Raw genomic sequence first — 13806 nt, 5'->3', positions numbered from 1 at the left:
TTTTTTCTTTTAATCCAATCTGCCACTCTCTGTCTCTTTATTGGTGCATTTAGTCTGTTTACATTCAGCATAATTATTGATAGGTATGAGTTTAGTGCTGTCATTTTGATGTCTTTTTTTGTGTGTTGTTGACAGTTTCTTTGTCCTACTTGATTTTCCATGCTGAGTCATTTTTCTTTCTGTATTTTCTTTTCCTCTTTTTCATTGCCGTTGATTTTGTATTTGCTGAGTCTTTGTATTTTTAGTCTTTTTTATTTTGAGATGTAGGATTGTTAGTTTCCTTTGTGGTTACCTTAGTATTTACCCCTATTTTTCTATGCTTATACCACTCTTATTTCTTTATATTTTCTTGACTTTCTCTCCATATGAAAAATATATGTCTACATTTTTTAGTCCCTATTTTTTGTTTTAACGTTGTCATCTTTTACATCTTGACGTCTCTCTTTCCCTATTTTCAGTGTTTTAGCTTTGATTTATTTTTGTGACGTCCCTATCTGGGTTGATAATCCAGTTGCTCTGTCATGTGTTCTAGTCTTGGGTTGTTATCTGATGTTATTGATTTTCTAACCAGAGGACTCCTTTTAGTATTTCTTGTAATTTTTGTTTGGTTTCTGAAAATTCTCTAAACTTCTGTTTACCTGGAAATGCCTTAATTTCACCATCATATTTGAGAGACAGTTTCACGGGATATTTAATTCTTAGCTTGCAATTGTTTTCCTTCAAGGCTTTATATATGTCATCTTATTGCCTTCTTGCCTGCGTGGTTTCTGCTGAGTAGTCCAAGCTTATTCTGATTGACTCCCCTTTGTAGACGACTTTTCATTTATCCGTAGTCGCTCTTAAATTTCTGTCTTTATCTTTGATTTTGGAAAGTTTGATTATAATGTGTCTTGGTGACTTTCTTTTGGGATCTACCTTATGTAGGGTTCGGTGAGCATCTTGGATAGATATCTTCTCATCTTTCATGATACCAGGGAAGTTTTCTGCCAAGAAATCTTCAACAGTTCTCTCTCTGTTTTCTGTTATCCGCTCTGTTCTGGTATTCCAGTCACTCATAGGTTATTCCTCTTGAAAGAGTCCCACATAATTCTTAGGGTTTCTTCATTTTTTTAAAATACTTTTATCTGATTTTTCCTCAAATAAGTTGGTATCAAGTGCTTTATCTTCAGTCGTACTAATTTTGACTTCCATTGCCTTAATTATGTTCCTATGACTTTCTTTTGAGTTGTCTAATTCTGAAACTTTATTGTTAATCTTCTGAATTTCTGATTGCTGTCTCTCTATGGATTCTTGCAGCCTGTTAAGTCTGTCATTATGCTCTTCTCTAATCCTTTTAAGTTCCTCTATTGCATGTTCTGCATTTGGCATGATTTCCTTCCTGATGTCTTGAAGAGTTCTGAATATTAATCTTTTGTATTCTGCCTCTAATAATTCCAAGAAATTTTCTTCCTCTGGAAAATTTCTAGATTCTTTTTTTTGGGGGGAGCTCACTGAAGCCATCATGGTCTGCTTCTTTCTGTGATTTGATATTGACTATTGTCTGTGAGCCATCAATAAGTTATTATATTCATTTATTTTATGTTTGCCTACTGTGTCATAGCTTCTTGTTTTGTTTTGTTTGGTTTGGTTTGGTTTTGATATGCCCCAATAGGCTGGTTGTGTGAGCTAGCTCAATCACCAGTGTCCCTGAAGCTCCAATGTCTTGCCACCCGGTGGCCAGACCTGCCACTAAGTGAGCCCAGGAGTCTACCCACTCCTCCTGTATGGGTTCAGCTCAGGTGTCCAGGTAGTTGACTGCCAAGTGTATGGTGGAGGCTCTCACCTACAGTCCTAAACAGACATGGGTGATTGGTGTAGACACAGGCATCTGGCTGCAGCAGGGGGACACACACTGAACCAAGCAGGGGGCTGACGGCCTCCTCCAATTGTCTGGGAGGAAAGTGTGTCCCTGTTTCCTAGAGTGCATAGTTGGGTGGGTTTTGCAGCCAGACTATGAGCACCCAGTGTTGTTGGCTGTAAGGACTGGGGAGCACCACTGATTCTTGGGCCCCTATCCCAGGTGGTTAGGTGGCATGCGTGGAGCCACCAGTCCTCAGGCCGGTGATGTGGGTAGGTGAAGACCCTGCTTAATGGCCAGAGCAGTATCAAAAGTCACGAACCTGCCACTTCACAGCTGAAACAGTTGAAGTTAGACTTCAGGTATATACCTTGCTGTACTGTGGTAATAAGGGCCTATGCTGTTGAAATGGGCCCCACACAAGTCTCTGCAGGGGGAAAGGCACTCAAAGTCCGTGGATCCCTTATGCCTGTGCCTAGGCAAAGGAGCTGTGCCTACCCTGAGTTCCTGGTTTAGGGGAGCTAGCAGATTATTTTTCCCCCTGTTTGTTAATTTGTTCCCTCTCCAAGGCCAGGAGAATGGTTCAGGGTGTGTGACAGGTCCTATTTCTGGCCCAGGGGACTTAGCAATCCCTGAAGCTGTCCTGAACCCAGTGCAGAGCTGGGAGTGGGGAGGTAAATGGGACAGAGTTTTTTCCTTAAGGGAGGTGTTTTGGATCCACGCGGTAGGCCAGATGCAAGTACTTATCTTTTGCCAATCAAGGGCTGCTTCTCACTGGTTCTGGATGGCCGAATAGACTGTATGCCGCTGGGTTTCTCCCAGTGTGGAAAACACCTCCCAAGCACTGCCGCTTGCCTGCCTCATCTCTCACCCCCAAGCTAATCTGAGCCGAAGGGCTCCAGCTCCTACCGGGTCGGGTCTGGCAACTCCTCGCTGCTTCCGAACCATCTCTCCCTCCCCGTGCTACTCAGTCCGATTCCTCAACTTTGCCTTTCATGTTCAGGGCTCCTAGATTGTCATATATAATCAATTCACTTGTTTTTTTGGGTCTTTGTTGTAAGAGGGACCACCGGAGGCATCTGACTACTCCTCCATCTTGGCCCAGAGCACCCTCTCTTTTTCTGCAAGGCCAGTTCTAGCTTACAAAGTCTTGGTTATAAGTTTCTGGGGTACCAAGGATTTCAGACAACTGAAATTTCACTTCTAGGTAGAGGAATGAAAATGTGCACTTGATATATGAATATTATTTGGCAATTGCATTTAATTGCTTAGGTACTGAAATTTCCACTTCATTGTAATGTAGGGCATGGCCCAAAAAGAAGAGGCTTCCCTAATTTTGGCAGCTTCTCAAACAGTAATGTCAACAGTAGGTACGTCCCTGCAATAAACATTGCTTGATCATCACGCATTGCTCTTTTAACATACAGTTGGAATTTATAGCTGTAGAGAAATATTTGACAACTTTTTAAGTTTCTTCCATGACTCTTCAGTTATTCAGGTTTTCTACGACTTCTTACATTAATTTCGGTAGTGAATATATTCCTATAAAAGCCTCTAGTTCTTATAGGTTTTCAAATTTTTGACGTAAAGCTCTAATACTATTGTTCTATAAAGAATTGGCTCTTGATTATATTTTGCATTCATTTTTTCTCTTTTACTTCCTAATTTATTATTTTCTGCACTTATTTTTATTTTCCACTGTTACTTTCCTTTATTTTGTTATTTTCTATTGTTTGTAAATGTGCTTAACTAGAATATCTTCCATTTTTTTCTTTATTATCATTTTCATAATCATCATCATCAGTATGATTATTAACAAAAACTCATATCTCTATTAATTTCCTCCAGTTCAATTTTGACCATAACCAATTAAATTTTTATATATAATGTTCTCTGTGTTTTGTTTTTTAAATTTCTGTAATTGCCATTCTGATTTCCATTTTGATGAGAATTTTTTAGAAAAGTGAATTTGTCAGTTTGATTTTTGCACTGTTGGGAAGATTTTTGAAACAATCATTTTTACTTTTTGTGTCAACAACATTTTTCAGAAACGATAACACAATGCAGGTCAGAAAGCAATAAAACTGCAACTCTCATCCCTTCTCAGTACTATTGTAAATTGCTACATATCATTTATAAATTCTTTTGAAAAGCACATAAAATTTTTATCATATTATTATTTTAGGTGAAAAAAATTCAGAATGCCAAATTGTACATACACTATAATTACAATGTAATAAATAAATCAAAGTTTAGGGACAAAAAGTCAGAAGAAGAAAAAACTTAACAGTGAGTTTCTTTTAAAGTCTGGTGGAATGGTTTTCTCTGTTTTACAAATATTCTGCTACTATATGTTTATGTGAAAAAATAATATCTACCATTTATCAAATGCTTTTTGTATTCTCAGAGCTTAATATATGGTATCTTTAATCTTTACAGATAGCCCTATGCAATTCTACAATTATCCACCAGCCACTCCTTGGAAACCCTATGGGGCAATTCTGATCTGTCCTACAGGGTCACTTTGATTTGGAATCAACTCGACAGCAATAGGTTTTGGTGTGGTATAGATAGATTAAGAAATTTACCAAAGGCCATAACCAAACCCAACCCAACCCATTGCCATCAAGTCGATTCTGACTCATAGCAACCCTACAGGACAGAGTAGAACTGCCCCCATAGGGTTTCCAAGGAGCAGTGGGTGGATTGAACTGCTGACCTTTTGGTTAGTAGCTGAGCTCTTAACCACTGTGCCACTAGGGCTTCACCAAAGGCCGTATACCATGAAATTATCAGAGTTGAGTATCTCAAATTCAAAGCCCTTCCTCTTTCTACTTCACCACACCACCACCCATTGCCATCAAGTCAATTCCGACTCATAGTGACCCTATAGGACAGAATAGATTGCCCCATAGGGTTTCCAGCAAGCATCTGGTGGATTCGAACTGCTGATCTTTTGGTTAGCAGCCGATCTCTTAACCACTGCGCCACCAGGGCTCCTCTTCTACACCAGTGTACACTAGGGTACCCAAACTTGCTTCAAAAAAAGATTGCATCATTATTTCCATTAACCTCAAACTAAAATGTAGCATTTCCTCCCATTATGAATGCAGGTAACAAGCCACAATAGTATTAACAGTAGCTGTGACTCTGTCACCAATAAAAGTGACAGACATTCTCATGTCATATTTCTCTTGTTGCAGATCTTGTTAAGTATATTCTACTCCCACCGCTACTTAGAAACGTCAGAGGTTATTGGATCCACTAATAGATTTTGCTATTTAATGTGTTAATAAAGAATTCATATATTACTATATTACCAGCTGTTTTTTTAAAAATTTTTGGCAACTGCTTTAATATGGAGCCCTGGTGGTGCAGTGGTTAAGAACGTGGCTGCTAACCAAAAGATCAGCAGTTTGAATCCACCAGCCACTCCTTGGAAACCCTATGGGGCAGTTCTTCTCTGCAGGGTCGCTGTGAGTTGGAATGACTGAACGGCAACAGGTTTGGTTTTTTTTGTTGTTGTTGTTGTTTGTGCTTTAATATAATCAGTTTCCTTTAGGATTCTTTGTATATTATTTTATGCATTGGAAACCTTTATTCTGAGAAGGAATCCAGACTGCCAAATGATATATAACACCAAAAAGTTTAAGACTTCCTGAAGCTATACCATGATGCTGCCTTCATCTTATAAGTACAAATTTTGAACTAATTCTTATGAGGAATCATTATTCTACTGTTTATATTCTAAAATTGTGGCATATTCTGGAAGACAGTTGATGGAAAAATTGTACCAAACGGAATTGCTGTATGTTTCCTGCTGATTTATTTTAAGCGGACTGCAAGTAATTCCAAGAGCTCTAAAAAGATCAAATAAGTAATTACTCTTCATAGGACCCCATGTGTAGTAGCAATACTCTAAATTTATGGCAGTATCAGCTCTCAGGCCTTACCAAGCTGTGAGCTCTAGCCTCTGAATTGGTGATTATTTTTGTTGTTGATGGGAACATGTGGAGCAAGTCAGTAAAGAGATGACATAGGTGACAGCACTTTAAAAGCTGTAAACTACTATAAAATGTTAATCATTATAAATAATCTGAGTAGAAGTTGTGGCAAACATAGGGAAAGTACAGAAGGTTTTTCATAGACAATTTAGAGGCCAGTGAATTTTTAAAAAATTTTTATTGTGCTTTAGGTGAAAATTTACAGAGCAAATTAGTTTCCCATTCAATAGTTTGTACAGAAAGTGTTCCATGACATTGGTTGCGTTCCCCTCAATACGTCAGCACTCTCCCCATTTCCGCCCTGGGTTCTCATTTCCTTTTGTCTGGATTTTTTACCCCTTCCTGCCCTCTCATCTTTGCTTTTGGGCAAATATTGTCCTTTAGATCTTGTAAGATTGATTGTTTTAAGGAACACGTTCCTCTTGAGTGTTATTGTTTATTTTATGGGCCTGTCTATTGTTTGGCTGAAAAGTGGTCTCTGGGAGTGGCTTCAGTTTCAGATCAGAAGAGTGTCTTAGGGCCATAGTCTCAAAGGTTCCTCCAGTCTCTGTCAGACCAGTAAGTCTAGTCTTTTTTGTGAATTTGATTTTTTGTTCTACATTTTTCTCCCGCTCTGTCCGGGACCCTCTGCTGTGATCCCAGTCAGAGCAGTCAGTAGTGTTAAGCGGGTACCATCTAGTTCGTCTGGTCTTGGGGTCATGTAGGCGGTGGTTCATGTGGTCCATTAGTCCTTTGGACTAACTGCTTCCTTGAGTCTTTGGTTTTCTTCACTCTCCTTTGCTCCGGATGGGAAGAGACCCACAGTTGTATCTTAGATGGCCACTAGCAAGCTTTTAAGACCCCAGATGCTACTCACCAAAGTAGGATGCAGAACATTGTCTTTACGAACTATGTTGTGTCATTTGATATAGATGTCCTCCAAGTCTATGGTCCTTTGCCTTCGAGCCTAGGAACTTCATCCCACGAGGTGTTTGGTTATTTCTATGACGTTTCCATGACTGTGTCCCTTGTGTGTGCTCTATTGTCTATATTAATATAAATGCAGCACCTACAATTATGTATGTAGAAATATCCACAACCAAACCTATATTTGCAGGTGGGTGTGCTCCCTTATACCACCCCACATACCTCTTTAGCATACCTGTCTACCTATGTATCTATTTGTAGATTGTTTGTTAATACTATAGTGATTTATTTTAAGGTGGAGAGTCCAATCTTAGAGCTGAGTTAGTATTTGATGTCATGATTATAAAACATTGCTTGTCTTTTCCCATTCATCTTATCCCTTTGTTTTCCCCAAACCACAGATTCTGTAAAATTTTGCCCACTTATTTTCAATCTCTGCTCTCTGTCACATATAAATGAAATCTACCTCAGAAATATGCCCGTAGAGACACAGCATATTTACTTTTTTATATACCAGTTTGCTTCTATTCAAGATAACTAAAAGTATGATTATTTATCTGTCATTTTTACTTTTAATTATTGGATGACAGAAGGAACAAAATCTTCAAGAAATGCCCAACTGCTTTGCTTTGCTTTGCAAACTCTGAAAATAGTTGGATTTGCTTGTCAACGTAATTTGTTGAGAAACATACAGAATTATATAACTGATCCTCTTTTGTTAACGGGAAAATGACTTTCTTAAAATAATTATATAATTCTGGAAAGAAAATGATGCTGAAGATTTAATTTAGCAGAAGAGCAGAAGAAGCAACCCAAGGCTAATCATATGAAAACACTCATGTTAAAACTGTTCATATTTTCTTCTTTTTCTCTTAGGTTTGCTGAATTCTTATTTACCGAGGAATTCAAGGCCGGCTCGCGAGTCCTTGAAAGTATTTACAGCTTGTATGAAGGCTTCTCCGGAACGGTGTGCTTTCTGATTGATCTGCTGCAGCCCAGTCAGGCTGAGTTCCCGCTCTTCAGCGTGTTTGTTTAGAATGCTCCACCTTCCACTGTGTCTCTGCAGAAGGCCCCCGAGATGGCCTGAGCCCACCCGAGGCCGTTTCCACATAAACCACATTCAATGGGATCACAGCCATGAGCCTTAACATTGCTGCCAGGAGGAAGGGAGCAGGCAAGTGAAGGCAACTTGATACCAGACTTGAGAGAGCACAGTCTGAGAACCTGAAAGATGAAGACAACGCCACTCTTCTAAAGACCATAGAAATTTAACATTTCAGGGAATAAATGTGAAACCAGAGGTCAAAGGAAAAAGGGAAAGAGAACAGATCTGTTTTTCAGTTACGATAAACAACAAAACAAATCTGAAATATGGTCTACGGCAATAAAATTCCAATCCCTTTGCAATTGGGGAGAGATTATGACCATTTATGGGTGCCCTCCACCCCTAAATTCAGAAATAAAAGACAAATTGAAAACTAAAAAGTGATTGCCCAACTGAAAACTTAGGAGGGATGAAGTGTCAGGTTGCTGAAGGAAGTAAAAAGAAACTCTTGGTTGTCCTAAACAGTTACTTATGGAAATTCATGATTTTTACTGATTCACGGAGATATTTGCCTATGAATATATATTTTCTATCATTACCCGGGGCCCTTTAAAGAAATCATATCATAACGTGGTTTAACCCCTGAAATTAGACATTTCGTTAGGCCTTAGACCATCTCTTTTCCTGGTTCCTTTTACTTTCATAAAGTTCGATTAGAATAGTAAAATTCATAAACTAGCAAATACTGTAGAAAGTGTTATTGTCAAGTATTTTTCTCAGTTTTAAGTGTGAGCTGTGCATTGTCTATTGTTAGTAATTCTTAAAAATGCCTTTATATATGCAGTCCCTATGAAGCTATTAACTGAACTATAAATATACTCTTGGTAAAAATAACTCATCTCAAAGATCAGGGTAACCACTACAAAGGCCTGTCGTTTCTGCCTTTGATGGAATACTGTGACCCCTGGAATAGGCAGAGAAAGGGCCTGGTGTTTGTGGAAAGAACATTGCTCAATTTTATACTCTTAGATTGAGATAAGCTCCCTAGCTGATCACCTTACCTTATAAGACACAGGGTCCACTGGAAATTGACTACAATACCCATTGAGCCAAGTTGTCACATCAAATTCAACTCAGCTGTAAACACATGGAAGTTGTAAAACTGCTTCAAGTAAACAGTGGTTTGCAGAACACTGTAGGAGCATCTATCACTTCAATACTCAGAACATAACTCTATCACTTTCCTTGAATTCTGGCACTGGCAATTTCATGTATCAGAATGAGGTAGATAATAGATATAAATTTATCCCCATGTAAAACAAAGCACCTATTCTTCAGTGGTTCCTAACTCAGATCATAGACGGACTTTGGGATGACTTGGGAAATGCTATGTTGTCTGGAAATGTCTTTGTGTGTGTGTTGGTGTCTGTGTATATGAGCATGTGCTCATTTTTTCCTGGGAAGAAGATCTCTAGCATTCATCAAATTCTCAAAGAATTCCATGACCAAGAAAGTTAAGAACTACCTTTGCATACTTTATGGCTGTATGTTTGCATTCATCAGAAAAACTAGGACAAAATGATTTTGAAAATCATACACCTTTTCAGATTATTGTTCCATTTCCATTTTCACATCCTCAGACATAAACATATAAAATTGGCCTCAATTGTTTATTTTTGAAAATACTCAGTTTGAGGCAAATCCACATAAATAGCAGCTTTCAGATGACTCCCAAAATTGGGTTCCAGAAGTTCTTTCATGAATAGTCAAGTGTCTTCTTAGAAAGTCTTTAGGCAAAATACTTCCTACAAAGTAGTCTCTTGTTGAAAGGCTGATGATATCTGCTTTTCACCGTCTGGTTTCAAATTCATTTCATTTGATCCCTAGAAACTGAAGATAGTAACCATACAATATACAGGGCTTTATGGAACACATGCTTTTTATCATTCAACAACCATTTGAGGTATGTTAGGTAAGCGGTCCAAAGTTTCACAGCTATTAAGGGACATAACTAAGATTCAAACCCAGTGTTTCACTTTCCAGGTGTATTATTTAGTATTCTAAACTAGAATCTGATAATACAGTAGTAAACCAGGAAACCAGAAGCCTTCTGTTTCTGTTTCCTGATCCTGCCATCATTTACCCTGGATATTTATACCCTAAGGCACTAGGGAGGAGCTCTGGTGGTGGAAATGGTTAAGTGCTCAGCTACTAACCAAAAGGTTGGCTTCCAAACCCACTCAGTTGCTCCATGGGGAAAGACCTGGTCTGCTCTTATAAAGATTACAGCCAAGAAAACCCTATGGAGCAGTTCTACTCTGTCACATGGGGTCGCTATGAGTTGAAGTCGACTCGAAGGCAACTAACAACAACAACACAGCAGTAGGAAATGATAATATTGCTCTCATCATATCACAGTTTCATTTCTAGGAACTACAGAAAAACTGAACTTCCTTCCTGCTCACCCACCCTTTTAAGATCTAGTTGGGTGACCATAATGTTGTGCTGAATATTGTGAAAATGCAACCAACCCTTTTTTTGTGTCAAATCCAAGCGAAGACCATATTTGAGTGTTGTCTTTATGAAATAACACCTTAATAAATTATAAACAAAGATAAGCTTGTTTAACTCTGAAACATGCTGAAAGTTTTCATTTTCCTAAAAGAATAGGATTATAGGTGGAGCAGGATCCTCTTCGGTATTGTTTTCCCAAGAAGGGGGGACAAAAAAACCTTAAGTTTTACTGTAGAAAATGAGATGTCATTTCTTATTTAATTAACCAATTTATCTCCTTCTATGTAATAACATTCATTTTTGAATAGTACTTCGGCATATTGCCTCTTAAAGGCTTTGGGGGGCATTTTCACCACCACTAGTATAACTTTGGATTTCCCAGGGGGTGCAAATGGTTAATGTGCTTAGCTGCTAACCAAAAGGTTGGAGCTTCTAACCAAAAGGTTGGAGGTTCCTATGAGTTTACCCAGAGGAACCTAGGAAGAAAGGCCTGGCAATCTACTGAAAAACCAGCCGTTGAAAATCCTATTGAGTTCTACTCTGGCACACATGGGATCGCCACAGCAACTGATCAGTATAACTTTAATATTATTTACTATATGTGCCACAAACAATTACAAAACCTGACGGAAGTAGTGGAAAGGTTTGAGGCTACATTCAGAGTCTCTCAGCAATGAGGAGATTGCATTATATTTCCAGAACAGGGAGTTTTGTAAATCGTTAGAACTCTATACAATTTTGTTTCATTAATGTAGTTACATATTTCTCTTCCACACTCTCCCCCTCCCCGCCAAATGTTATACATCTTTATTTTGCCCAACCGTGATTGCAAACATCAGTTTTTACTTTGTAGTTTTTCCCTTTGTAACCTGATAACTGAAGAAAAGAGAGGGTTTGACAGTATCTCTTCTTCTGTGCTTCTTTAAGTAATTGACTACACTATTAAGATAATAGCATTCACTTAAGAATTTGTTTCTCTTGAGAAACAAATAACAAATAGAGCCATTTCTTGGTCTATGCTAAATTGGAGCTCTTCCACCGACAACTTATTTCTTTAACTTTCTTTAGCATGCTAAGATTTTAATCAAGTTGATATTCAGATTGTTTCAATTTCTGTAGAGAACAAATCTTGATAATTTTTTTGAACATTTTATTATGCTTTAGGTGAAAGTTTACAGAACAATTTGTTTCCCACTCAATACTTTATACACAGATTGTTTTGTGACATTGATTACAATCCCCACAATGTGTCAGCACTCTCCCCCTTTCCATCCCAGTTTCCCCGTTTCCATTCATCTGGTTTTCCTGTCCCTTCCTGCCGGCTTATCTTTGCTTTTGGGCAGGTGTTGTCCATTTGGTCTTGTATACTTGATTTTTCTAAGGAGCACTTTCCTCACAGGTGTTACTGTTTGTTTTATAGCCCTGTCTAATCTTTGGCTGAAAGGTGAACTTCGGGAGTGGCTTTAGTTCTGAGTTAGAAGGATGTCTAGGGGCCATAGTGTTGGGGGTTCCCCCAAGACAGTCTCTCTGTCAGATCAGTAAGTCTGGTCTTTTCTGTGAAATTGAATTTTGTTTTTACATTTTCTCTCAGTCTGTCTGGGACCCTTAATTGTGATTCTGGTCAGAGCTGTCAGTGGTGGTAGCTGAGCACCGTCTAGCTCTTCTGGTCTCAGGCTAGTGGAGGCTGTGGTTCATGTGGTCCATTAGTCCTTTGGACTAATCGTTTCCTTGTATCTTTGTTTTTCTTTGCTCTGGATGGGATGAGACCAACAGTTGTATCTTAGATGGCCACTTGCAAGCTTTTAAAACCCCAGATGCTACTCACCAAAGTAAGATATAGAACATTTTCTTTTTGAACTATGCTATGCCAATTAACCTAGATGTCCTCTGAGACCATGGTCCCTAGCCCTCAGCTCAGCAACTTGGTCCTGCGAGGTGTTTGATTGTGTCTAGGAAGCTTCTATGACTGTGTCCCTGTATGCTCTATTGTTGTTGTTGTCAGGTGCCAGTGAGTCGGTTCCAACTCATAGAGACCCTATGTACAACCGAACGAAACACTGCCCAGTCCTGTGCCATCCTCACAATCGTTGTTATGCTTGAGCCCATTGTTGCAGCCACTTTGTCAATCCATCTCATTGAGGGTCTTCCTCTTTTTTGCTGACCCTCTACTTTACCAAGCATGATGTCCTTCTCCAGGGACTGGTCCCTCCTGATAACATGTCCAAAGTATGTGAGACGAAGTCTTGCCATCCTTGCTTCCAAGGAGCACTCTGGCTGTACTTCTTCCAAGATGGAATTATTAGTTTTTCTGGCAGTCCGTGGTATATCCAATATTTTTCACCATCATATATATATATATATGATTATACATGCTGCACATATAAATATGTATATAAAAATATCCACATCCAAACCAATATGTGTACATGGGTGTACTCCTATACTCCTTCCTACCCCTATTCAGCATACCTATCTATGTATCTGCTTGTAAAATTATTGTTTGTTCTTACTGTTGTTGTAGGGTTTTTTTGTTTTGTTTTGTTTTTTGCGTTCCTCTTAGTGTCTTCCTTTGCCTTGGTCAAGTTGTACTGACTTCCCCTATGTTGTGTATTGCCTTTCTGTTCACCAAAGTTAACACATGTCTACTATTTAGTTAGTGATTTTCCCTCCACCCTCCTCTCCACCTGGTAACCATCAAAGATTGTTTCTTTCTGTGTGTAAATCTTTTCTTGATTTTTTATAATAGTGGTCTCATACAATATTTGTCCTTTTGTGATTGACTTATTTCACTCAGCATAATGCCCTCCAGATTCATCCATGTTGTGAGAAGTTTTGCAGATTCATCATTTTTCTTTATCGTTGTATAGTATTCCATTGTGTGTATGTACCATAGTTTGTTTATCCATTCAATTGTTGATGGGCACTTAGATTGTTTTCATCTTTTTGCTATTGTGAATAATGCTACACTGAACATGAGTGTGCATATGTCTATTCATGTGATGGCTCTTATTTCTCTAGGATATATACCTAGGAGTGAGATTGCAGGATCATATGGTATTTCTATTTCCAGCTTTTTAAGGAAGCGCCATATCGTTTTCCACAGTGGTTGTACCATTTTACATTCCCACCAGCAGTGTATGAGAATTTTAATCTTCCCACAACCTCATCAGCATTTTTTTTTTATCATTGACATTCTTGCAGGGGTGAGATGGTATCTCATCGTAGTTTTGATTTGCATCTCTCTAATGGCTAATGGGAGACCTGGTTGCACAGTGGTTAAGACCTACAACTGCTAACCAAAAGGTCAGCAGTTTGAATCCACCAGTGCTCCATGGAAACCCTATAGAGAAGTCCTACTGTGTCCTATAGGGTTGCTATGAGTCGGAATCGACTCAACAGCAATGGGGTTGTTTTTTTGGAATGGCTAATGATTGTGAGCACCTTTTCATGTATTTGTTGGCTGCCTTAATGTCCTGTTTGGTGAAGTGTTTTTTTATGTC

General features: G+C 38.7%; 1 protein-coding gene across 1 annotated transcript in view; it reads left to right on the top strand.

Annotated features, from left to right (window-relative positions):
* Positions 1-11547, top strand: part of LANCL3 (LanC like family member 3) — a 168134-nt gene extending 156587 nt beyond the window's left edge. Inside the window, exon 5 of the mRNA XM_004376944.2 lies at positions 7624-11547. Within this exon, the coding sequence (XP_004377001.1) occupies positions 7624-7783 (160 nt within the window). The 3' untranslated portion in view covers positions 7784-11547. The remainder of the gene's footprint in view (positions 1-7623) is intronic.
* Positions 11548-13806: the final 2259 nt, after the last annotated feature.

This window comes from Trichechus manatus, unplaced genomic scaffold (genome assembly GCF_000243295.1).
Source record: "Trichechus manatus latirostris isolate Lorelei unplaced genomic scaffold, TriManLat1.0 scaffold00046, whole genome shotgun sequence".
Lineage (NCBI taxonomy): Eukaryota > Metazoa > Chordata > Mammalia > Sirenia > Trichechidae > Trichechus > Trichechus manatus.
Note: the sequence above shows the minus strand (reverse complement) of the source record. Positions and strands in the feature narration are given on the sequence as shown.